General features: G+C 40.0%; 1 protein-coding gene across 3 annotated transcripts in view; it reads right to left on the reverse strand.

Annotated features, from left to right (window-relative positions):
- The window catches only part of LOC118787933 (nuclear factor of activated T-cells, cytoplasmic 3-like), a 58,221-nt gene extending 33,331 nt beyond the window's left edge, over positions 1-24,890 (reverse strand). Inside the window, exons 1-2 of one of the 3 annotated variants that reach the window (XM_036543706.1) lie at positions 24,446-24,890; positions 3,582-4,668 (exon numbers count right to left, since the gene is read on the reverse strand). In XM_036543706.1, coding sequence (XP_036399599.1) covers positions 3,582-4,668; positions 24,446-24,536 — 1,178 coding nt within the window. In that variant the 5' untranslated portion in view covers positions 24,537-24,890. Of the gene's footprint in view, positions 1-3,581; positions 4,669-9,908; positions 9,988-14,280; positions 14,351-24,445 lie in introns of those variants that run through there. The other 2 variants (XM_036543709.1, XM_036543707.1) reach the window with 2 other exon arrangements.
- Between the last annotated feature and the right edge of the window lie 1,750 nt (positions 24,891-26,640).

A 26,640-nucleotide genomic window follows, 5' to 3' on the forward strand; every position in this document is an offset into this window, starting at 1 on the left:
TAAAACATAACACAATGTCAATAATGGTGCAAAACATTTACATACAAATAAACATACTACTATAATAGCAAATTATTGTATCTATCTATAGTGTCATGAAAGGAACTGACCCTTCCTATGCTGATATTCATTTCTGACACAACCTTCCTTTCATCCAAATACAAACTTCTTTCTATGTTTTATCAGATTGTGGCCCAGCATCAAGGTTTGCCTAAGTGGAAACTGCTTTTAAGAGCTCACTGAAATTGGCATATCTGTGAACACGTGCTAACCTGAAAACAGTCTCTGCATGCCAGAGCTCTAAAAACAACAATGTTTTCATAAAGGTCACTCGACAGAACCTGACAACCAAAGCAAGATACTGGTTTTCCTTCTTCACAGTTTCCACAAACCAAGCACAGACTGGGTGTATCACAGTTCCACTAAATTAAATAAATATGTTCAGGCAAGGCACTGTTTTTTGTTGGACTGTATTCAAAATAAATGGTGCATTATTTTGAAGGAATGATGTGAGACTTACATTTTCAAAACTGCTATTCAGTCAATGAGAAATACTGTGCTGTTGGAGTGGATGACACTCATTTATTCACTGTGGTGCTGAAGATCACTAATCACACTACAATCTGAAATTCACAACAGCATCAACAGCAAATGTGATTCACTCCCTCACAAAGGCCTTCCGTAGTACTGCCAACACATTACAAACGTAATGCTGTGATAAAAGGCAAAGCAATACACATGACAGACATGTTGCTTTCACTGCTGGCTTGGCACAACTCAGGAAGTGTATGTGTGCTCTCCTGCCATAGCAAGGTGACAGAAACACAAACCTGGTACATGGCTTGAAGGCAGAGGAAACCCCATGACTGCAGTGTAAGCTATATACAGAGGTTCAGAAGTTCTGGGGATGCCAAAGCCCCCTTTTCAGTTTTGGAGCAATTCCCTGAAGAGGAGAGGGGGGAGCCCCTGTGACACAGAAGCAATTCTCAAGACATGTGCCTCTGAGCCAGAATAGAGGCTGTGTGACCACATCACAAACATTTGTGACTTCTTCACATTTACTTTTTCTTATACAACACCAATGACACCTACATTAATTAGACTATCAGCTATTCAGGCCTATTCCCTACCTGTTACCCAAAAATCACAAAAGACAGTCCTGTTTATAGGCTATCATTGTAAAACTACAAGGATTTTAAACAAAATTAAGGATTCAGATGTTCTAGATAGCCCTTGAAACAAATATATTATTACTGTCATTCCTGTTGCTGATTGAACTAGCTAATCTTGTACACATTCATAAAAATAATGTAACCTTACACCTAGCACTACACCATAATTCATCTCAAATAAGTTGTCTGATTTATGGCTCTGCAACATTTCCAAAACCTAAAAAGCCCATGCTATCAATAGCAAGTTTAAGTCCAATGTAGAACTGCTGGACCACAGGGAATAATCTAGATAGGAAATGACTGTCTCAAAATATTCACTGATTTTACATTTAAGGTAATGACAATTCCATTGATTGGTCTTTGTTTCTGTCCTGATTATTTGATATGGCAAGCATACTGACACTGACAATGATAGTTATATAGCTTGGTTAGAAGCTAGACAGCTCGCCTCACCCACAAACACTTTTTTTTTCCAGACGTACACATTTTCCAAATTACCTTTTCCAAAATCCATGCAGAGAAAACACACCACAGTGACTGAAAACTTTAAGCTGTAAAGTAAGCTGTAAGTTGCCCTGGATAAGAGCATTTGCCAAGTGCCAATAATGTAATGTAATGTAGTAAACACCTACACCATGGAGATCTAACTTGAGCTCCATACCTAGCCTTGACAGGGGATACACTGTTGCAGCTTGTTCAGTAAACATATTTCGCAGTTAGTCTCAGTGCACGCAGCTTCTCACCAGTGGAAACAACAACTTTTTACTGCTGACTAACACAATCCCAGAAGCTTTATAGCAACTGCTTGTTCCAGCAATGCCATCTGTAGTTTACAGTTTTGGTCCGATAGGCTTGATCAGCATAGAAATATTGAGTGATAGTCAGTTTGTGCTTGTCATGCCATTTTTTGGAATCAATGTGGAAGCCGAGTGGAATCTATAACCCAAACAAACATAATCATCTGTTGTGAAGCTATTTCTTTAAATGTGTCTTGACGGTTGTCCTGAAACTGAGGCCATTTCAGGTGAACAATGAGACTGAGATGTTAGGCACTTCTGCAAACCGTGACTGCTTATTAAAATGAGGAACATTTGAATGCTCTGCGGTCACATGCCCTCAGACCAGATGTCAGGACATGGGGGCCAGACCACATACACAAACAATTTCTTTATCGTTGCGAATTGTTCTTCAACATACACATTTCCCTTTTTTGCAGAATATCCAAAACCAGTGAATTCATACTGGGTTAAGGGTTCACTTTGGTTGTCTTTATTTGTGTGCAGGTTTCCTGGAGACTGCTAATGTCAAAGGAAAAATATATCAAATATGTCACATATGTGTCACCAAGCCTACAGCCTCCACAAAAATCCCCCCCTCCCAAAAACCTCCCATATCAGCACCTGTCCCTTTACTCATAGTGCCTCTGGACTGCACTGATAATGACCTGCTGTATAACTTCTTTGAACCTTAGATCTGGTACCATTTGATTCTAATCCATGCTCTTATCTGGAACAGACAAGCTCTGAAATAACAGATTTGCAATTTAGTTTCATGCTGTCTGTGAAGACAATCCTGGCCCATGTCCTGTTGCAAGCTTCCAGTCCATGTCCTTGTTGTAGTGCAAAACTATTTACATTTGTTAGCTTTGTATCAAATAGGGTACAAAATTAACACCCACCAGCCTTCAAATATGAGTAGACGTTCTCTTTGGTGGGTTTAAGTTGCAGGGTCACTAGTCACTCCGATGGCTGATTTTGTGTTTAGAAACGGAATCATGGCCTACTATGATAAAGAACCCTTGTAAAAGGCAAGATGCCAAAATATACTCCCCTTTCAGTCCGGTTCCCACTGGTTTTTCTTCAGTTAAGTGAACAGTAAGAGCCCTCTGTCAGTTGTGAAATCTTGGGTTCTATTCTTTATGTACATCTGTCTGGCTAGCTAATGAGCTAGCTAGCTAGTAGTGGCAAGGATTACTGTTGTTTAGCTGTTAGCTTTAGCTGTAACGTTATCTTGCTGGCTAGCTGTTTCAGCATATATGATATACAATGTTGCTACCATATAGATGTGTAGCTCACAAAGGATCCAATTAAAATGCAATTTGCAATAAGTTATTTTAGCTGGTGAAAAACCCGCCTGTCTAGTAGACCAAAAAGTTAATTTAAGACCCAGTATCAAATGTACAACATAGGCGGCTTTACATGTCTGCATATTTGTCTGTCTGTATGTCTGTTTCTATTCATCTGCATAAAAGGGTGCATCAAAAACCTTTCAACACAAGAGGTCAAGGCTGCATCACAGAAACGAAAGTCAATCCCTTATTGTACTTGTTGATGGTACTTTACATCCTATTGCTAGAAGCACCTTCAGAAAAAAATGAGCACTACATACAAAACAATACTAATGACTTACCGGAAAATGGGTGTGTGGCCTGGTTTAGGCTTGTTCCAAGTGAAGTGTGAGGGGACAGAAAGGAACTGCTCTGCAGGGCCATCCTTCTTCAGGCTGTGCCCAGTGTCTTCTGCAGACAACTCCAGCGAGGGTGAAATGTTACCTGGGTCATCCAGGCCCAAATCCCCCTTCCCTGAGAGCGCTGTCCTGTCCTGAGAGGTCTTTCTGGTCTTGGACGGAATGTCCACCTCAGTGGGGCAGCACTGGAAGGACGAAATCCCCAGGGAGGGGCTACCCGCCCACGTGTCCTCCGTCACACTGCCGCGAGGGGAGTGGCCCGGGGTCGGACTCGGGGAGTGGTGCGGGGAGATGGAGCCCGGGTAGCAGATATCGGCGCTGGAGTGGCGCCTCTTGCCGCAGGGCGAGGTTGGGCGGGAGGAGGGCCGAGAGGGAGGCCGCGGGCTCAGCCAGTTCTCGTCGGTGACGCTGGTGCGGGGCGAGTGGCAGGGAGACTGGCGGGGCGACAGCGAGTGGGTGAAGGTGGCATGACGGTGCTGCCAGGCCTCCTCCCCGGATGAGGCCAGCGGGGAGCCCAGGGTGAAGCGGGCGGCCGCCTCGTTCAGCTCGGTGTCCACGTCGTCGTACACGTGGGAGAAGGACTCACAGGACGAGGCGTCCGAGAACCAGCTCCTGGAGGAGATGCTGCTGCACGGGCTGGGGCTCAGGGAGGAGTCCCTGTAGGAGTGGTCGAGCGGCAGGTACAAGTGATCCCTGGACAGGGGCTGGTCGTGGTAGTCCCCGTCGGGCCCGTTGGCTCCCAGGCCTTCCTCGTTAGCCTCCATGTCTTGCTGGCAGATGGGGGAAATTGAGGTGATCTGGATGCTGGGGCACTCAAAGGCCTTAGGGGCCCCCATGGCGCTGTACTTGGAGCCCTGAACCTCATAGCCAGGATCGTACATCTTGTGAGCCTGTAACCGAGAGGGTGCCGAAATGACTGGTGAATGAGACTGGAGGCCATGCCGTGGGACCCCAATGGGCTGGTTGACCGCAGACTGAGGTCCACCAACATTGAGGATGTAGAAAGATGAGTTGTCATCGGGTTCAAGATCTGGGTGTTAAAAGAAGAAGAAAAAAAATTGATGTCAATACATTTTAGGTGAAAATGGTCAACAGTTTTTACAGCATAAGAGCATATCTTTATTGACACACATATGTGGATGACAGCTGATATGAAAGTTGAATCTTATTATTTAAATGCATTGATCATAATTCTAGTATTTGAGAAACTAACAAAAACTGAGTGGTGCACATAACAATAATAATAATAATAATAATAATTTGGCAAGGCATCCACTTTGAGTACAAGCCGAGCTCTACGACCAGAGTTCAAAACTGGCAGCATCATTTGTCGACAATGACCAGGATATGCTAGGGTAACAGCACCCTCGATTCACCAGGTGTCTGCAAGCTGCTCAGATGGTGGCAGTGGGGTAGAGCCTATTTTTCAATGTGTGCCCACACTGTAATGCACTGTATGGCTTAAAGTGAGAAAAATAGCCTTTGGCTGTGAGACTGTATTAAAGGGTGACATTCACTTCACTACAGTGCTCTTGAACAAGAGCAGAGGTTGTTGCAGTAAGACTAGCATAAATGTACAACTGAAAAATCTGAAACAGGTTTGCATAAAAGGAAAAAAGTAATAAAATTACCAAAGACAAGTTGTGAATAAGACTGAACCATTTACTGAACTGGCTAAAATGTAGCTTCCTTCAATTGCACCTAAAAGGATGCATTAAAATATATTACAATATGTATAATACATAATTATTAGTAATATTAAGTAGTCATTGTTGTTAGTATTATTATTTACATCAGTACTAGAAACAGCAGTGCAGGGCTGCTGCACATTTCCTGTTGCAAAATTCCAGATTTTTTCCAGACTTCGATTTTCAGACCTGCTCAGATGAGTTTTGTGCTTTGGCAGCTTTTGCTCAGACTCATACCCTTAATTGAAACACTACAGACATTTTTTCCTGTGGTATAGCCAAATGTGTTTTCTATGTGTTACATATTTGGTATGCAACACCCCTCTTTCTAGCTCAAATGCTCCCCTTCCAACCTCTTTTGCCTCAGCACACCCCTGAAGGCCATGAATGCCCCCATTGAGAAACCTGAGATTACAGTATACCACTAATTTGCTGCAGAGATTTATATGCGTGTTAGCTGCATCCTAGAAAAATTAATAAAAATCCTGAATTCTTTTTGAACCTTTGGCCAGAGTTTGGTAATGGTATGGAATCACAGATGGTTTTCTTGACTTTTGTATACTTTGTCCAGACTTTTCCAGGTCTGGTAATTATCAATATGTTCTTCCATGCTCTTCCAGACTTTCTAGCCCAATGTAGGAGCCCTAGCAGTAGTACTGCTACCACTTAAAGTTATACTATATATATAATGATTAATAACTTCATAAGGTGTTAATACTCAACAGAATATCCAGATAGCTACTCATCTGAATCGGTGCTACTATAGTAAAATTCTAATATCAGGCAACACAGGGATGGACTTGGGAGGCACTCATCCAAGAGGAGAGCTGATGAAGATCGGTACTCAGAAAACAAATTCACACAACCGTGAGTGCTCACGGCTGTCAACACTGCAGCAGCAGCTTGCTATTAATAACGCGGCTCGCAGGGTGCCCGCCCACACACTGGCCTGCACTCGGGACACACAAGGGTGAAAGGAAAAGGAGCCAACTGTCGGTGCGCACCATGAGAGGCTACTGATAAACTGCTGCTGACTGCGCAGCGAAGGTAATGGGCGGAGCCAGACGTCTCACTGCGAGTGCATATGCAGGAAAACATTGTTCACAAGAGCTCTAGAAAACCACCCCAAATGAGTAATACATTTAAACTGCAAACAAACAACATGTCTACTATAAACTTCCAGAGTGGAGTTATACCATCTCCCTATACTTTTGGATCTTCTTTATTTTGTTTTTGGTCTTGACAGCTAACGTGTGATGTCTGATAGTGATATTTTTACAGGACAGAAAGGTCCTTACTTAATATCTCATATATTAATGATGGTCAACCATTAAAACCAGAGCATCCCCTCATTTACTTGTTTGGGAAAATGGAGGAAGGAAGATTGCAGGACTCAGTCCAGCCTATCTGTATTCCTGATTAAAGTCGTTTACCTACTGTACACAACAAACACAAATTGTCAAAGTCATGCAGTACTGAACAGCCTGTAGGGTTGAATCAATGAGATGTCTGACCAGAACAAAAAACCCAATATTAGCGCCAGGGCTGCAATGTGGATGACTGGGTTTTAAGCAAAGCCTCAGATCTCAGTGTTCTGATAGTGTCTGCAAGTTAAAGAGGGTTCGTTGGGAGAGCCTGTTCCCAAGATTTCTCCAGCCGCACCTTTATTTATAGGAACCCAGCACAAATCCACTGTGTCACAGGACAGATACATCCTCAGACTGTGGCTTCTGAGTGACAGGAAATAGAGTCACAGCTGAGCAAGTTACTGGCTATTACAGCAATTCAACACCAACTCTCAGAGAGAGGAAATAACATAGACTGTATTTTTTACTTCTTATTTCTCCATCTCTGTTGGATTAGTTCAGATTTCATTATTCCTCATGAATTAAAACAATGTATGAATAAGCAATGAAAAAGCTTAAAAATAGTCAATTTAATAAACCAAGTCATTGAATAAATCCTTCCATTACAGCCTTTCAGAAACTAGCAATGTGACTGTTGTTTTCTGATAATTTCTTCTGATTTGCAAGCAATTTCTCATCCCAGGCTCCACTTCAGACAGCTGAAGTTGGAAGGGGCTATATCTCAAAAAGGGATCCTGTGTGAGTACATGCCTCCAGCAAATGCAATTAGAAGCAACCCATCACCAAATCAGCACCAAATAACCACTGGTTGCATCAAACCCCCTTTGTTTAATGTGTCATGGTCTTGTAAGCACCTTAAATTATTTTTTTCTTCAGTTAACAGCTTAGTCATATAATGTATCCTTCAAATGGATGATGAAAAGTGCACAGTGCAGCTAGGCATGCACAAAGCCGATGACTTCACAACGAAGGAAGACTTTACTGAATTTACTGCAATCGGCTATTTAAGGGAAGTCACGCTGGCAATCTAATTCTGCATGAGTATGGGAACTATGAAGCCTGGCTGTTTCTCAATAAGCACATGTTGATGCTGTGGCTTTTGCAACATGGAGTTCTGTGGATTCCTTAGATATGCCAGGAGATCTCAGATTCTGGGTCTCCCGTCTCACAACCCTCTATATCCAGATCAGCCTGATGTCTGACACCTGCGGTCCATCTCAGTTGCAGGCCAAGTGGGAAAGCACCCTGTCAGAGCCAGGGCAAGACCACCTGCTCTCAGAAGGGTGGGGCAAGGTTGTCGAGAGTACAGCTCTGATATGAGAGCCAACAAGATCAGGTCCCCACGTACTCACAAAGGAGGCTACATGGTGTAGCCAATTAAAAAAGGCCATTACAGTGAAATGTGGGTGCTATGCTAAACATTTTACATCATGCAAGTGGAAGAAAATATTTATACATTCTATACACATATACATGTTACATTTATATTTTGATATATTATACATACATATTATATTTATATATTCAATGATTTTAATATTTTGTGCTGTACATACAGGACCAAAAACAAATACTTCTTGTTTTCATTCTTATTTCAAGATTTAGGCTATAGAAAAATCCGATACAAGTTGTGTACAACTGATTGTGATAAACTGTTTAAGTATTTAATTTTTTTTTAATTTTAGTATTTTATGTCCAAATATATTTATTCTTATTGCAATTAATTTCCATTGCAGTTTTCAAAAATAATTTCATTTTATGTCCATTCTTGTTTTTTGTATATCAAAACACACATTAAATTTTAAAATTCTTTACAGTTTTTAAATATATATTTTTGTATTTTGCATAGTTTTCCAAAAGACAGACAAAAAGCTTTTGTATCAAGCTCTCAATCTAAAGATTTTACATTTGTTTTTAAATTTGTGCAAAGGCTCAATAAAGTTATTACATAAGAGTACACTAAAGTTAGGCACATATTACATAAGTTACATAAAAATAAATAATGTATTAATGGTTATTAAAAAATGAAATTAAAATTAATATTAAATTAAAAATTCTGTCTATTCTGCCTATTGTCAATTCCAAGCATCACAGCTACAGGGGACAAACTACATTGACATGACAGATGGAAACACACAACTTACTTTCATTATAAACATTCACCCATCTTATAATGAGCTGATGGTCTATTCACCTCCTCAAATGAATAAATAAACAATCTTTTCCTCTACAGGCCACTTTCTCCTTCACCTCTTCCTGCATCCCTCCCACTCTGATACACCATCATTTCCCTTAGGTCAAGCAATGTAAAGTTACCAAACAATCAGCCACAAAAATGTCTTTCTTTTACCTTAGAAATAATATTGAAATTCACACCGATTCAACTAATGATTAATTTAGAGACACAAAATTCTAAGAAGACAGCCTGATTCCATAAGGTATGATAGGTTACATATTGTGATGGAGCATCAGCCAAAGCCTAACTATAATTTTCCCCATTGTAATTCAATGTTACCGACAATCGTAAGTACAAAGGAAAGTGCAACCAGATCAGAAATGCACCGTATAGCAAGTATTTTATCTAGGTGCTGATCTGGAGTGTTTTGTTTCTGATCAAGACTCGCCCGCCAGCGGAAGACTTAACCATCAGCGTCATTCACCACCAAAGTGGCCACACATCAGAGAGCTGATCTGGTTAAATAAAGAACGTAAAGAGGCTTTGCCATTCTTAAGCTAATATTAGCTAGAAATTGCTCCATGCTGCAGAAGCTGTGGCCCAGCCATGACACACTGTGGTGAAATCAGGGCCCCGGTTTTCTGAGTCTAAGGACTCCACTTGGCCAGTAGACAAAGGTTTGTTCGGGCTTCACGTCACCAGGGGATTGTTGTGGACGGATAAAGCACCAAGTCGGATCAGGCTTCAACTACTACATCCAGCACCGTTCAGAGAAAAAGTATCGGGATTCTCTGCTTATTATGCTGCCCTGGCCTGGACAAATATCAAACACAGATGTACCACATTGCCTTCCGCTAACATGTACAGGTGAAACTACAGCACTCTGCAGCTATAAACTTGAAGAGGTAACAAATATGTATTATTAGGAATTTTACTATCACTTTACCAGTTATTTCATAAGGCCTTTATAAAGCATGAACAGAATACTCATGAGCATTGTCTTACCACTAAACAAAGCAGTTACAAGCAAATACTGCACCTGTTGTGACACCTGGCGTAGCAGCAATATGCCATTTTTCCATGGTTGGTTTCATTTTTTTTTTTTACACAACATGCACAGCATCACCGTCCATCAGCTATCACAAAGCACTGTAATTGCACATTAGCATTTTGAGTAATCCCACGTTCATGACGTTCTTCATTATGCTTTATGTTGACCTTACAGAGCATCATTAATATAAAGCATGACCAGTTTTGCCCATCCGGGCCACGGAGCACACGCAGCATTCTTTTGTGCTGAAGCCAGGGTAACCTTACCCATGTCTCAGCTGCAGGGTTGGAAGATGAGACAGGGTCTCTGCTTACACTTCCCGTGCGATGGCTTTTGTGCTGAGAAAGTTTCCCTTTCTGGTCTCTTCTGGCAGGAGGTGGCTGACGCAGGGATGCGTGGGCTGGGGCGGAGGCGGGCGCCTCACTAGGCTGCTCAGGATGTGGCCGTGCAGGGGCCCTGGGTGCAGGGCGGCAGGCCTCCCTGCTGCTCTCAGCGAGAGCGTGGAAACTTTCAACAGGCAACGGGCAGCTCTGCTGCACCCCTGTAACTGTGCCGCACACATCTGTACAGCTGAGCGCTCCGCTAAGCTGTATTTACTTCTCTTTTCCCCCAGCAAGTGTACTCCGACAACTATTCTTAACTCAAATCATTTAAAAATGAGGTAACCCTTGCTTTTATTCAATAGCATATATTTCGTAATTATAATTATGAAGATTATCAGAATAAGTCAACAATGTTAGCATAGCATCGTTGATATCACTGTTAATTTCAGCAACTGTACATGTCTCATTTGTTACTACATCATCGCTAAATATTTCACTAACCCAACTGCCCCAGTCAATTCTCAATGTTGCCGACAACAGCAAAGAACTTAGCAAAAAAGTATCAGACTTTAGCTGTCTAAATTCATTTAATTCCACCCAAGTATTTCCAAGAACTGTTGGCAAAGTGCCTTCCTTTCTAAACAGTCTGTGACGCAAATGTTTCAGACCTGGTCTTAAGCTGTGGTCTGAGTAGTGATCAGAGCAGTCACTAGGAAGGGACTATGATGCTCTTCTAGGTGTCTGGCACAATTCACCACAGAACACGGACTGTTAACCTAGTTTACCTGTCCTGCAAATAGTTTCTTGTCTTTGCACAGGTAGATCTGAAGAGAAACCCCTCAAAGATACACTTTACTGTTGCAAACTCACAATAATTTAAATGTTTCATATTAAATAAATACACACTCACATACTCTTTTTCTGGTTATGCAGACGCAATTGGGCATAGATGCAGAAGTGTACAAAAGGCTCCTGGTGTCTGCTACCAAACCACTGCCCAAGCCAATAATAACCTATGTTTAGCTTCTAAATAAAGCGCCCAAATTAGTAATGTCACAAACTGATAACATTATGAGATGAGCAAACAACACAGTGACTGCTTCAGCGTTCTTTTCACTGCGTTCTAGTATTTGTATTTCCCCTGTGACAACAGATACAGATATTGGTTTATATTAGACTGCTTGCTGATCTGCCAAGTGTGATATCTTAGCTCCTTTTTTAGAGGTTGTATTTTAGCTCTTGACAGGATGGACTAAGGGAGGAATCAGCTCATTTTTACATAGCAACAGTTGGAGGTAATTAAACACTCTTTGCAAAATAATGGTCATCCTTTCACATGAATGATGCAGTGAAATTGGCTCAAAGAATGCCTGTGATGATCTCAAGCAGCAGATAACAGCCAAGCCTGTTGCACTAGCATGCTGAGTGACATTTATAATTATATTACTTATATATTATATTCATAAACTTGATGTGTGTTTTGCAAAACATATACAGAGGAGAAGAAATTGCTTTATGCTGACACAGGCATACAAAGGCTTTGGACAAGTATACAGAGACAACATGTTCTTCAATGACTGAATGAAATACCGCTCACTGTGAGCATACAGCATACTGTATCAACAAAACACCCACGCTCAACCTGAAATCAGGTACCATACTGACTTCATTATAAATTGCTATGTGTCGAGTATGCTTATGTGTCAATTTGATGAAGTGATCATTCATGGCCATGTTATGCTAGAGTGACTTTTACTGTTGCACAAACGGGACATACCCTCATTAGTCAGAGGTGATAAGGTACTGACTGTCCAGTCTGGTCAACATTAACAAAAAACAAAAACACAAAAAGCAACCAACATGCTCCACTTCACAGGAGAACACCTACATTTCATCAGTATGTTGTGGGCTAGGCTAAGCACACTGCCATTCGCCATCTGGGTCATTAGAGCCATCAATTTCTAACCTGTGAACCTGGTATAGCTAAATACAGTCAGGCAATGAATGACAAGAATTATGGTTCATCCTCATGATCACTTGTGGCAAATGGAGTGGTTAGTTTTACAGACAGTAAAACTAACCACTCCATTTGCCACAAGTTGCATTTGATATTTGCATGGCTGGCTGTCACACCACTGTCTCTTTTGTCTTGAAAATGCATGTGGCATATTTGGTAAAGCACGGTTGGCCTAGGCAGCTTAAAGCAAAAATGCCAAATAGGATTTAGAATGCTGCTGAATTTAAGTAATTACAAATTACAACAAAATTACAAATTATTTTACATATGTATTATTCAAAATTAACTAAATTTAAATAAATATGTTGAGTACAAAAATGGAAAAAACAAGCTTTAAAAATGACATTGGCTGCTACCTCTGATACCTTCCGCATTGTGACCTGTTGTCATGTTTAAGCCCGTGCCTGTGCTCTCTCTCCAAGTCAACCGCTGCCACAGAGGACCAGTCTCCCCCGAGAGGGTCATCTGCTCTCCTCACCGACCAATCAGCAGCTGCCACCCCCTCTTTCCTCTCTCCCGACACACAGTCAATTACACAACAGCAGCATGGCCTTCTGGGGAAACAGCGCAGCTGTGAGTAGGAAGCGTGAGAACGGGGGCAAAGCTGATCTCTGCTCGGAGGTGAGTGCAGCCTGCCTGTCCCTGTCACCCTCCATTTTACCTTCACAGTAATTAGGCCAAGCGACTAAGCATCTCCGCTTTAAAAGAATCCTCAGATACAGACACAGACCTGTGGAACACTAGTCTTCTCCCTAAAGCTGATTAAGGCCTGTTCATTATATGATTTAAGCAGTTTCTCAATGGGAACTTAGAGGCGAGTTTGATTTGTGTATTACAAGCATGGGAATATCTAACATGGAACATGCTGAAATCTCTCTCCATTCATCTTTCACGACAGCAAACAGAGGAAAGTGAAAGTTAAGTTTGCCCCTGCCAGCGTATATGAATAAACAAAAAAGAGTGCCTGACTGTTTTACCCTCTTTTGTAAACCTCCCCTGGCATGTCCATACATTGCAGCCTACTGCAGCTTTGGTTACACTAAATTTAAACTGGATAAATGCCACACATAGCTGCCCATGCTTCGCTGAGGAAACAAACCATTCTCTCATCACTTCTGAGCCCTGAGGCCCCTGAATGGTAGACAGGGAGTGGGAAGCAGGGGCCCCCGGGGACTGGGGGACCTCAAGCAGAAGGGGACTTCAGCTGCTTTGGCACCTGAGATTTACCTGGATTAAATGTCAGTTATGACAGTGGCCTGACCAACTCTACTGGGCAGAAGGCAGGACATGACACGAACTACACAAATGTTAAACAGTAACCCTGGTTTAAGGATGTAGGCCTGTGTTTCTCAATCCTTGTCCTGGGGACCCACAATGTATGCTAGATTTCCCTCATTAGAGCAGACGGAACTGCTGACTGAGTACTCAAGTGGACTTGACACTTCTTCAATGGTTACAGTATATGCCCTTTGCCAAAAAGTATTTTCTGGAGGTGTGTGTAGGCATGAAAGGTATTCAATTATGATGGTTATGATGAATGTCTTCAGTTAATTATACAAAACCTAAAACAATTAAGAGAACAACCAACTTCAACTCTTAAACTCTTGAACTTAAGAAAGAGGCCAAAGAGTTGTTCAAGCAGTAAGTATTTACCAAAAAAACACCTTCAGATTTGAACAAAAACACATCTTGAATGGCATTTCTTTCACAACGGATTCACTCAAATAACTATGAGCAGATGTAAAACCTAGGTCAGCATACTCAGCTAAATCAAATCAAACTAATAGGATAGTAAACACTGAAATGAAAAGCAGCAAACTCCAAGTCCAAAACAGGGAAATGCTATGATGTTAACCGCCATAATTTAATTCAAAACTGGGCGTATGAATATGCCAAGATAATATTCTTGCGTAGTCTAACAGATCCTCCTTGAGATGAGCTGGCCCCAATTTGCTGTTGTAGCATATGTCTACTTCTCTGCTACACCCCCCCAGTGAAGAGAACGCAAGAGAGAGCTCACCTGGTGATGTGGCACATAGCATTCTTCCACCACAGTTGACTGCCTGATAACGAATCACTTCAGAGACACTTCTGGATTCCCTCTTTAACAATATTCTAAGTCCTGCTGTCTTCTGGCAATCTCACAGGGAGCTCAAAATAGTCCATCATGACAGCGATGTAATTTCAGCCCTTCCCACGACTGGCAAGTCCAGCTTACGAATACATCAAACATACGGAATGTAGGCACTTTTATAAGTCACCCTCCTATTTGTTTGAGCAGAACATTGATCCATTTATGAAAATTATATCTTCAATACCTGTTGAATTCTGTACCACAGAGACAGTGCACAACTCAAGTTTTTTCTTAACAAATCTGCCTATAGTTTATAGGAGATATCAAAAATGGAAAAAATAAACACAAATAAAACCACTTGCTCTTCAGACTCAGTAGCTATCCTATTCAATTTTGGTTAGGCTATACAATGTACATAGCAGTCATGAGATTCCAGAATAATAAGCCTGAAGTGTTCGACTTTCCCTAGCTACAGCGCATTCAAAACGATTTCATCTGCAGAGAAATCAGACAGGTTGCTGAAGGAGTGAGTGAGAGAGAGAGAGTGAGAGAGTGACTTTCATGCTTGGGCTTTTTCGTGCTCCACACACACTCTGCGGGGAGGGGGCTGTTAACTCCCCCCCTCCTTAAATTCCACTGCCATCTGAACAGCACATGGCGTGCCTGGGCAAATTTGACAACTTGGATGCTGTTTAAGAGGCAGCGCTTGAAGCCAGCCGCCTCTGTCTGCTCCTCTCTGATCCAATGAGGGCTCTTTCCACACTGCATGGCCCCAGCCCCAGCCATCTGACCTACCGCTTCTGCCCAGGAGCCATTGCAGAGAGGTATCATATGCCCCTTTTCCACCAAGGCAGTTCGAGGGCCGGTTCGGAGCCGGTGCCTAATCTCGAACCAGTTCTTTGTGTTTCGACAGTCAAAGAACTGGCTCTCAGTCAGGAAAACTGGTTCGAGAGCAGCACCAACACTTTGCTGGGCTAGAACCAAAAACCGCTTATGTCAGGGGCTGGGGACAGGATTATAGTGACCAACAAGACCAACTAAGACACAAACTACAGACAATCTACGCTGTTTCGCAGGCATAATCATTTACTCTATTTACGTGATTGGTGTTGATTATTCTGTGAATTATTTGTTTTATTGTTAATCAAGGAGGATAAAGGGGAACAGGTTGAAAGTAATGATAGATTTAAAGGTAGTGTTTGGGCTTCCCCTGTTTCCAGCTCACCAGCCGCCACTGCTTGCTTGGAGCTAGCAGGAAAGCGGAGACGTACACAGACGTATACAGTGACGCAATGACGTTGCTCTATGGTGGAAAAGCAAACCGATTCTTAGAAGGTTCGCAAGTTGAAGCAACTCCGAACTGGCACTAGCGCCAGCCCAGAACTAGCACCTACTTCGCACTGGTGGAAAAGGGGATGGCCAGTAGGCCAAACGGGCTGACTCTGCTTCTGTTGGACGACACTGGCACAGGCAGTTAGAGAGGAGAACTTTCTAGCCAATGAAGGCACTTCATTTCTGACCAGAAGGTTCTGCTGTTTATTATACTTACATGGGCCCAATCTAAGCACTACCCTGAAATGCCTACTGAGAGGAAACCCTGAAAATCCCAGCTGCCACAGGTTGTTCTCAGGTTCTCAAGAGAATCCAAGCGGTCTAATCATCAGATAAATGAAAATTATGCTAAGTGAGAAAGCACACATGATTTGTGTTGGGGATAAAAGGGTGATTCCAGAACAATGCATTTCAACCAACAAAATTAAATAAATAAATAAATGTGCTGTCAGAAATAACCAGTTGACAGAAATGTATTTTCATTATAAATGTAGTTATTTCCATCTACATATATTTTTATATTTCTATTTATTTATTCATGGGTACTTCAGGGAGTTTGCAGTTCCATAAAGGTTTTGTAATTAGGGGCCTAAAAATGAAATACCATTCTGTTTCATTTTATTTCACATATTTGTTTATTGTTACTGGGTAAAAATAGTATTTAAAAGCTTTACATTAACCCTTTATTGCAGAGTGTGTTGCTACTTTTTCAAAGATGAGGTAACCATAACCAATTTCCAGTTACATTAATCATGTTCTTTTTAAAAGTACAACAATTTTTGAAGCATCCCCTAGAATTAAAACTGGACACAGCATTTTCAATGTGACTTGCATCGCTTCAGTAAGGTAAATTCTCCTTAATGATGTAACTGAATGCCAGAGAAGTGTAAGTACTGAGGAACATTCAGACTTTTGGGTCTCAACACCATTGGTTCACCTAGCTTCCATGTTGATGATTATTTACCATAGTCTAAAACTGGGAGCTGGTACTGAGAATGCTGTACCAGCATCATGTTTTGGTTTGTTTTGCATCTATGAGTTCTGGGGCACTTCTTATGAACTCCAAAACATACTGTAGCATTTGTGCCAAAAACCTGGTCCCCTCTGGAAAGATGCTCAAACTTGTCACTTGCCTGAAAATGTGCTTCCTAGCATAACAATGGTCCAAAGTATTTGTCCAAATCGACCAGGAAATGGTTAAGTGAGCAAAAAATAAATATCATCTCAATCAGCAAACCTCAATCCTGTGAAACGTTTGTGATTCATCCTTAAGAAAGTAGTTCACAAATGAAACCAAAAGATCTGAAGAACCTAGAGCAATTCTGTCAAGATGAAGGGACAAAAATTCCCATACGGAAGTGCCAGAGATTCACAAAACACTACAGGATTTGCAGTCCAAGCCACAGGAGGACATGTAAAATGCTAAATTCAGAAGTCTTGAATTTTTGTAATAAAAAGCAATATAACTTTGCTCTATGTGGACTACATCTTTTCTTTTACAGTATGATTTTTGTTCCTATTTAATCTGGGTAGGAATGAATATGGAGGGAACTGTATTTGTCAAAATGTACAATGCTTTCACAATCTATAAATCCGTATAAAGTCTTGGACTTGAATTCTACTTACTGCAATCCCAATACAAATTCAAATCATGCATTCTGGCAGTTTTTTCAATTCATATTTGAATAAGATTCGTGCTCTTAAATTCAGGCAAAGCACATGCTGACACTCAAGGAAACGCTGGTATCTTCATCCACCATTCTCATGTGTCCATTCTTAAAAGGCATAAATCACAGCTATCTTGTGTTGGGTTGTGTTCATGAGATTTTTATTAGTCACAGATGACACCAGTTCATACAAGTGTGTACTTGCCTTTACAAATGTCTGGGAGCAGAAGAGGAGTATAATTTGGAATGCTGGGACACAAACCGTTTCCACACTTAGCTGGAGAAAGAATATTTTGGTTGTGTTTTTAGGGGAAAAATTATGAAGACAAGGATATACCTCTGTACTCTGAAAATCTTTGTTATCTCTGTAACATGTTATTATGTTAGGTGACTGGTGATTTAGCTACTAAAATAATTAAAAATCACATACAGCAATAATGTATTTTCCTCCCAATCAATTATCATTGAGGAATGAGACAGAGCTTTCATTTCACCTTCTTAGATGAGTGCTGGCCAAGACCATGGGAGCCTTCTGTTGAGGAATATTCAAATGTAAACATAAATATTAAATTAGTATCATACTTAGAACAGCACAAAAAAGCACAAAACATCATTGTATGTAGCTTGATATATTGCCATTCATGTGATCAGTTTTGAAATTTTAAATTGTCATCTTACAAAATTCTAAACAGATACAGTTCCACAATGAGAAGTAATACTAGGCTCAAGCTCTGTTTTACAGTGTTATACACTCTAATGCATTTGGTTTTGACATGCTAGTATACCTTTGCAATGAAGACCTTTGCATTATTGCACTACCATTTTGATACTCATCATATAAAACAGAACACCTTTTCTTAAGACAGTGGGATGGTAGAGATATAACTTTTCTCCCTTTCTTCTTAATTTTCTTACCACTTTACACTGAAAATGTTTGGGAACTCTTATTTATGTTCCTCATCTTTGGACTATCCTCATATTCAGCCAATTACCACATCCTTCCATCACAGCCAACTGTAAGACACTTCCTGCCCTCTTCCAGCCATCCTCATTGTGAATGACAATTAACTACCAGAGCTAACTAACTCCTAACTAAAGACTAAACAATAACACTAATATAGGCATATAACCTCCATAGGTCACTAAAAAATTTCTAAAATACATTCCCTATCATCTCTGATTTAATAACATCACCTTGAATGTCAACATAAGTGCCCTGAATAATTCTGTGTTTTTTCATTTCAGTGCCTGAAGAGAAAGAGTCTTATGTGCCACATCCAAGTCTCAAATGCCAAAAAGTGTCAGGGTGCGAGACATTTTGTCTATTAATATAATGTACTGCTGTTGAAAAATAACACTCCAGATGCTATATGTCTATGCTTCCTTATAAGTTACTTGTAGTTTGACATTACCACCTTTTAAAGTCCCAACTTGGATCATGACATACAGTTATGACCTGCACTTACATTGTAGCAATACCACTACATATACATTCCCCTTTTCTACAGTCTATATTTGAAAACTCTCACATGAAAGCATCATATGCCAACCTCTGAAAGAATGCATTGCCTCTGGTCATGTCATATACCAGTTAAGAAAGTTTGAGTCCAGTAATGTCACCCAAATTTTTTATGTATATGTGGACTTCATCTTGATATCAATAATTTTAATGGCAGACCTATTTTACCAGTATCCTACTAACTTTAAGTCCTTAGCATGTGTGAGTAACTTGGCATTTGGAGATCTAAAATGCAATGCTAAGAACCCATCTATTCAGGTAAAAAGATGCAATTATATGTAATTAATAATACAATGATTATATTTTTAACAACATGGACAAAGGTAAGATATTTATGTTGAGAGAATGGCATTTATTAAGTTTTTGTGGTTTCATTCTGTGAAAACATCCATTTCTACTGTAACCAGATTTGTTTACTAGATGCTACTGCCTGGAGCTGGTCATTCAAAAGATGGTATAAACTTAATGTATATGTCTTGTAAGGAAAAAATAACCATAATTTTCACCCCAAATAATCTAATATGTCTGTACAATTTAACTTGAGGATTATACCTCCATTCTACTTGTCAGACATTAAGAAAGTACTATATCTGTTTTTAAATTAAATGTTAAAATTACAATTTTAGAAGCTTTTGGCTTTTGTTGATTTGGATTCCTTGGGCCCTTAAATATTACTAGAAGTCCAAATAGTTTTGAAATAATTGAGTTTTACTGGGAACATCAGAAACAAAGATGGCTGGCTTCATTAAAATTAATATAATTTTATAAACATTTTCACCATAAGAAAACAGTTCATCAGTTTGCCCCATCTGACAGAGTGGCAGCAGGTTCTGAGACTGTGGCTGTTGAGATCTCTTGTCCTCAGAGCATTTGACATGGAATGAGTCATCTTCAAAACAATAATTTTCACTGTTCATTTATTAATGCATTATAATTACATAATTGCTATTCCTCCGTATTCAGATTGAAAAACCGTATCATTAAAGTCATATAACATTAAAAAAAACACTGAATTTTAACAAAATAAAATAACACAGAAAAATTCAAAGCCAACCATGTGGTTTTCACGTCTTTGTCCTAAGACAGTATTCAACAATAGTTCTCAAGCCCTTCCACAAACTGAAAGACTTAAATTTTTACCTTCAGGGAAGCCACTTTGTCTACCTAGATCTTGCAAGCTTATTTTGTTTAACATGTTGCATTTGCAAGAGAAGTTTCTGAAGTAAAGCCATTCAACACGAACACATAAGCAATAGCACCTTGCAACTGCCCAACAAAGGAACTGCATTCAAGCTCAAATGAACCTGAACAAAGCATAACTTCAAGTCAACACACTTCCAATATTGTGTTTGTTTGTTTAACAGTCCAGAACATAGCTACACCTGCATAACTGACCCCAGGTCTGTTTGAAATAACAATATGCACTTCCTCGCAAGTCTTCTCAATTCTATTAAAATAAAAATACACATCTACTTAGAAATGTGAGCAAACCATGCTGTTCTATGTTCCTTTTTTACAATAAAGCCACGTTCTGATTAAAAGTAGTCATATCCACACTATCCCCTGTGAAATTAAAGCATGTGTTTAAAGGATCATGTTTTTAGACAGTTAACTTCAATGTTAGGAGCGATTCTGAACAGGGGAAGCCCTCGTTTTTTTCCACTGGTTCTGTTGTCCTTGACTGTGACCCAGTTATTAATGTGGACTGATCTGAGATCCTCCAAGACGCAATGCCAAACGGGATAAAAACCATTCCCACTGATGTCATTATTCCAATGTTTAATCCAAATTACCATTGTCCCTGTCTCTCCATCCAAGCTGTATTCCTTTTTAATTCAGGAAAATGTGACTGAGGAGCCACTGACACAAGCTTTAGGTTCATGATCATGAAAACCCTGAAAAGGGCAAGAAAATCATTTATCTCCCAGGTCATTTCAGACAGGCAAAGTATCAGATGTCCATGATGTTCTATAACAGTAAGCTATGTTAATGTTTTGGCTAACATACAAAGTGAAACTATGGCCAATTTTCATTTTCTCAATCTACAACTGGCATACAGTTTTCAGATACAGGCTATGTATTCAACTGTAAGGTTAAAATGCAGTTCTCAACATGCAACCACTGCCACATGTCAATGGGCTTTTTAAGCATGTTAAGTCTGGCATATTTGGCTACAGTTAGTTTGTCAGGAAGTCAAGGTTGTCCTAACTCAAACTTATAAAAGTGATCTGTACTACAGCTGAATCCAAACAATAAAGCAGACAATTAAAACTTTTCCATTCATTCCAATACTATAAACAATTACTCAATATTATAATATTTGAGTGAACTACCACAAATATACAATTACCAGACATCAGTCCTGCATTCAGATACTGTAATTTAATCAACTTTACAGTCACATGTTTAATTTGCTTGGCAGAATGTCAGAGGTATGTGAACAAAACAGTGAAAGATCACTGTATCTGAACACAAAATAATAATAATACCTACATCAAAGAAACCCGTCCAATACACAGTATAAATGTACCTAGTGGCTGTCCATCAGAGGGACTACTGGATGTAAAATTTTACCTCCACTATGTGGAACAGTATTCCTAGGACTGTGTAATTTTTTTAGACTAAGTCTTGTTGTTGCACAGGGAAAAAAAGCATCCAGTTTGCAACAAAATACAATAAAGTGCACACCCCGAGAGTTTCAGCAGGATGCATCACGAAAAGACTCATTTAATTCTCATTCTATCACTGCAATATTCAGCATGACTGAGACATGCTGATGCCCACCCTGCCTTTCAAACACATTTGAATGTATGTTAATGCAGAGCGAATTATTGGGACTGCTTACGGTAAACTTTGTGTCATGTGCACTGATGATTAAAAAGGCATCGAGCAGCATGAAGGCACTGGGTGAATGATCATAGAACCACAAGGTGAATAATCGACAAAACCTCCAATGCTTGGAAATGAGTGACATGCAACTTTTACTGGTAAACGTGCATCACACATTCTCACACAGTAGAGTCACAACTGCCATCTTCTCTGGATTATGACTCAAAAATAGTAGGTATTGGTTTTGTTGGGTGTGTGTACATTTAATAATATTGAGTTGAATGCTGTCACTGCTGCTTGGATATGGAAGTTAATTTAATTGTAAAAACTGCAGCAAGGTGCACGGTGTTTTTTTAACAGTAAAGTTTAACGTGATAACTAAACTAACACATCAAACACAGATTCACTCCAAATGAAAAATTCTAAATTGACAGAACTGCATGTTGTTTCACCAATAAATCAAATACACAACTAAACTAAATATTACTAGCATAAGATACTTGAGTTTCCACAATAGTCTGTTTCATCTGGTACAGGTATAGGTTTCTGACCTACACAACATTCACTGCAAGATCCTGCGATAGTCTGTTGCTTTAGTACTGCAAAAGATGTTATATCTTAGGTGAACAGCTGCACATTTCTAGATTTTACAGCCAAACCTCATCTTCCTGAACATTTCTAGCTTAGGCTGTTTCATTATCATTTGAATACTGTTAGAGACCAGGCCATGTCAGGCTATGTCAACACTAACTGATCTGTGTGCAAGATCATTTTTTAACAAAACAAAAAAATGCTCAGATTCTGAAATGGAGAAAAACACAGAAAAGACATAGTGAAAAGGACAAAATGTTTCTCTTTCACATCCATCCCTGAAGACACAACACGTCCTGCGCCTGAACACTCAAATTAAATAAATATAGGACTCTTTACAAATATTTCCTTCAGTACATGTTTTCAGCAGAGCTAGAAAAAATGACCAATCTCCTATCATCATCATTTTGACTACCACAAATAATAAATATTATTCATGTTTGATATGACTGAAAATAAAAATTTAAATACAAAACCGCATTTGGTTCCAGAATGCAGAACACAGTTTATGTGGATGGTGGGCAGCGATTCAAATTACCATCTGGAACAACACTGTAATCTGGGTCAATACAAAATAACACTCATCAAGATACTGCCTTTATTTTTCTTAGAAGGAAGCAAACAAGACGAAGAAATCGAGGCATTTATACAAAGCAGGAAGTCTACTTTGTAAAACTGCTTTGAAAAATGCAAAATATCATATAGCAGTCTTCGGTTTTTTATTATTAATATCAGTTTTAAACGCCATTTGCGCCATAAATAACCAAGCACTGCTTTAATGTATAATGAAATAGACATTCAATAAAAACGTGAAAGCAATCAGTGTTTCTACAGGACACACACACACGTTCTAATATCGGTGAATGATTATTTGTAACGTTGACACCTAGCCGGCCGACACAAAAAAAAACATCTGCATGGTCCGAAATAGCAAATAACACAGCAGTTCAGCATTTATTTAGGCAGCTAGACAACTAATCCAGGGCAACAGATGTCCTCAAACAAAAAAGAATTAGCTACCTAGTTAGCTACATAGCGTCTAACAAATACAAGGATACATTAATGCAAACACGCGCAAAACAAGGGGGAGGTAATACAAACAATGAAGCAGCTAACTCGCTCGCTAGTTGATTGGCTGATTGGCCCGTGTTTTTTTCCCCGCAAAAGTTCTTTTCATACAGCTGGCCAGCGTGTTAACGTTAGCTACTTAGAAACAAGCAACTTCGGCTCTTACATAAAGTCGAGAAACCAAACTTTAACGAAAGTCACTTGGTTTTATTTTGCTAGCTAGCAGCCACTTCTAAATGCAGCACAGTGGAAAAGTTTATAGACTTGCTATGCTAATTAGCTATAGCTAGGTAATTTTTTTTTTAAAATGCAATCACGTTCACTTTAACTGATGCACCCAACCGCGTGAATGAAAGCGTAATGTAACTTACAAAAGTTAACCTACGGATCTCACTGGCCAACGCTACCTAATCAACTTCTGATCAAAATGTGCTGGATACATAGCTAACGTTACCTAAAATAACGTCACTTCTGGCAAGCTAACTAACGTTAGCCAGCTAGACTATATAACGTTGTTGACTTAGCTGGCAATAGCTAACATTAAGGTTAATTAGTTATCAAATGTTTATCGACTTTTCTGACCAGTTGACCGGTCCGTTAGTGAGTGCACTTGCAAAGCGGTTAATAGCTTCATAGCTAAGTCAGACCATGTAACTAAATTTAGTTGATGTACATTACCTGGCTAGCGTCAGCTAGCTATTCTGCAGCTGCAAATATCCTCATTGCACAGCTAGCGAGCTAGTTGCTAAGGTCACTGTCATTGACTATTCAAAAACGAGAAATGGGCTGCTGTCGTTAGCTGGCAGGCTGCGAACTTTGCGTCGTTAGTCTAAATGCAAGAATTTGACCTAACTAGTGAACAAGCGAACTAGTTAACTAAATAACGTTATTTAGCAACGAAACTTTAAAAAAATGCCCCGATGACTAACGTTACTACAAAAAATTACCTCACCAGCTAGTTATCTTTCATGCAGAAAATGTGTTCAGAACTGGTTGCTGTTAATGTGCATAGCGAGAGACTACATAGCTAAATTACTTAAACTTTGCGAGCCACTGAAATGAACGCGGCGGGGAGAGCAGACAGCGTCCGGGACAAGACACTAACCTGCGGGGCCTAGCGACTGCTGCTGCCCGTCCTCCCCGAAGATCAGTCTGAAGTCCAGGTCCTCATTACCGCTGCAGTTTGCAGTAGTCATCGGGTTTGACAGCTCGGGTTCACCCGTCACTCTCTACGCCGGCACTTTCAGAATCCTTCTCCAGCTATCACATTTAATTCCAACGCAAACTTTTTGTTTTGCCAGTAAATCTGTTGCAACGAAGGACCTAGAGCCAGACTGCATGAACACCCTTTGCTTTAACGACTATCCGAAGTGTTTTTCTTTCCTGAGTTTATTGATGTAATTTTGCAACACTTCTTTGTCCTTCTTGTTAAGTGTGTTTGTGTCCGAGGGATGAGTTGTAAGTTGCCGATCGTTGGTGTGTATAGCTAGCTGCGACCGTACAGGATTGTACGTAAAACAGTTGCTTCGCTGACTCGAGCTTCTGTCCCAACTTTTACTAACAGCGCGTGACAGGGCAGCTCCAGCGATGACGTCAGTAAAAGCCGGCAGACGGCACATACACACGCACGCACAATTTGTACACGGATACACACTGTACATACACGCATACTTTCAGGAAAGAGTTCATGGGAATTGAAGTTCAGCGATGAAATATTGCTCCACTGAATCCGCTTTTGTCCGCAAAATGAAGAGTCGAAAGACATTATCACACCATGAGTTCTTAAATATGTGAATTCTCAGAATCTGTACTGGTAAATATGTATTATGATTTGTGTTGTTGTAAGATAATTGTCTGGTGAGCTGTATCTTAACTGTTTGCTTATGTAACATAACAGGCCTGTGTTTTAAGTTGTGTTTCTGGTGTGTCTGCTGTATGGCCCTCACTTTGGGCCCAGTGCTCACTCAAAGCAGTATGAATGTCATCATAGTCTCTGTTATATTAAAACTAAGATAATTTGGGGGTGAATTTGACCATGGTCCAAAACAGACCCAGCAGAATACTTTGAAAATGCTTTAATCTAATCAATCTTCTCTGTATCCCTGCCAAATCCTCATCCTTCCATTATCATCATCTCATCCATCCTCATCATCACCCTGTGTCGCCAGGATCTGAACACATTCGTGGTTAAGACCATGCTCCGTGACCTTGGTAACCGCAAACGTACGCAACGCAATTTGGACACTTAGTATTTCAAATGAGCCATCATGTCAAGTTGAATGGTACTTTAGTCACCACAAAATGCCTTATACTTTTACTGTTTTTAAGAAGCCGGTGTACTGCGTGCAGACGTTTTCCATGGTTTAAAATTTAAAATGCCATAATTAAATGACAAGAGTATTTGAACAATATGAGATATATCAGAGCTGAGACGTACGTTTGCCTGTTGTGAGCTAAAGGGGAAAAGGATCGTTTAAAATCGCATTACCAGTATTCTTCTTGGTAAAGTGAAATTAATAGCTCGTGTTTGTTGAGACCGAGATAATTGATTTCTAGTGTTCCCATGGATTCCTAAACTAACCAAAATACCTGCGTTCACCTCACTTCCTGGTTGTCCTGTATTCTGTCTCCCTTGTTCTCTCGCTTGCTGCTCTTAGGCACATGTGCTCCTGTGCTTCAGTAAGACTTTCCGTCCGTATCTACAGAATAGAATTTTGATAACGCTTGCTAACTAACGTTGGCTCAATGGGCCAATATAACAGGGGGTATTAGCTAACATTAGCTTCAGTATTAAATAGCGAACCTATAGGTAAAGTCGAATAACGTTAGCTAGGTAATGTTTACTGATTATGTTTTATGAATGTCTAATTACATGCTATGATTTAGAGAAAAATATATATCTTTGTGAGATATGTGGGTGGCTCAGGCAGTCAATGTAGAAATAGCATGTATGTCTTTCATGTGAGTTTGTTAGACCATAGCTAGCCAGCCGGTATGATAGCTACCTTGCAACTGCATAAAGAAAACTCTAGCTTGCTAGCTAACTAATAAACGTCATCTTGTCTTCTTAATTCCCAACAGTCTACCAGTTCAAAGTGACTGAAATAATCACAAATTGTATGCATCTTTGCATGGCAGGGCTGGCAGAGAGGTGTTGGAGTTTGACTTATTTCTTTACATCATTGGAATTTCTTTATAGGAAAAGCAGAACGGGTATGGTTATGGGAATTCTAAAATAATCCTCCTTCCTCTCACCAGTGTAAAAGCTGGTAAAAGGTAGTTAGGACAATCTAACGGTGA

This window comes from Megalops cyprinoides, chromosome 13 (assembly GCF_013368585.1).
Source record: "Megalops cyprinoides isolate fMegCyp1 chromosome 13, fMegCyp1.pri, whole genome shotgun sequence".
NCBI classification, from domain to species: domain Eukaryota; kingdom Metazoa; phylum Chordata; class Actinopteri; order Elopiformes; family Megalopidae; genus Megalops; species Megalops cyprinoides.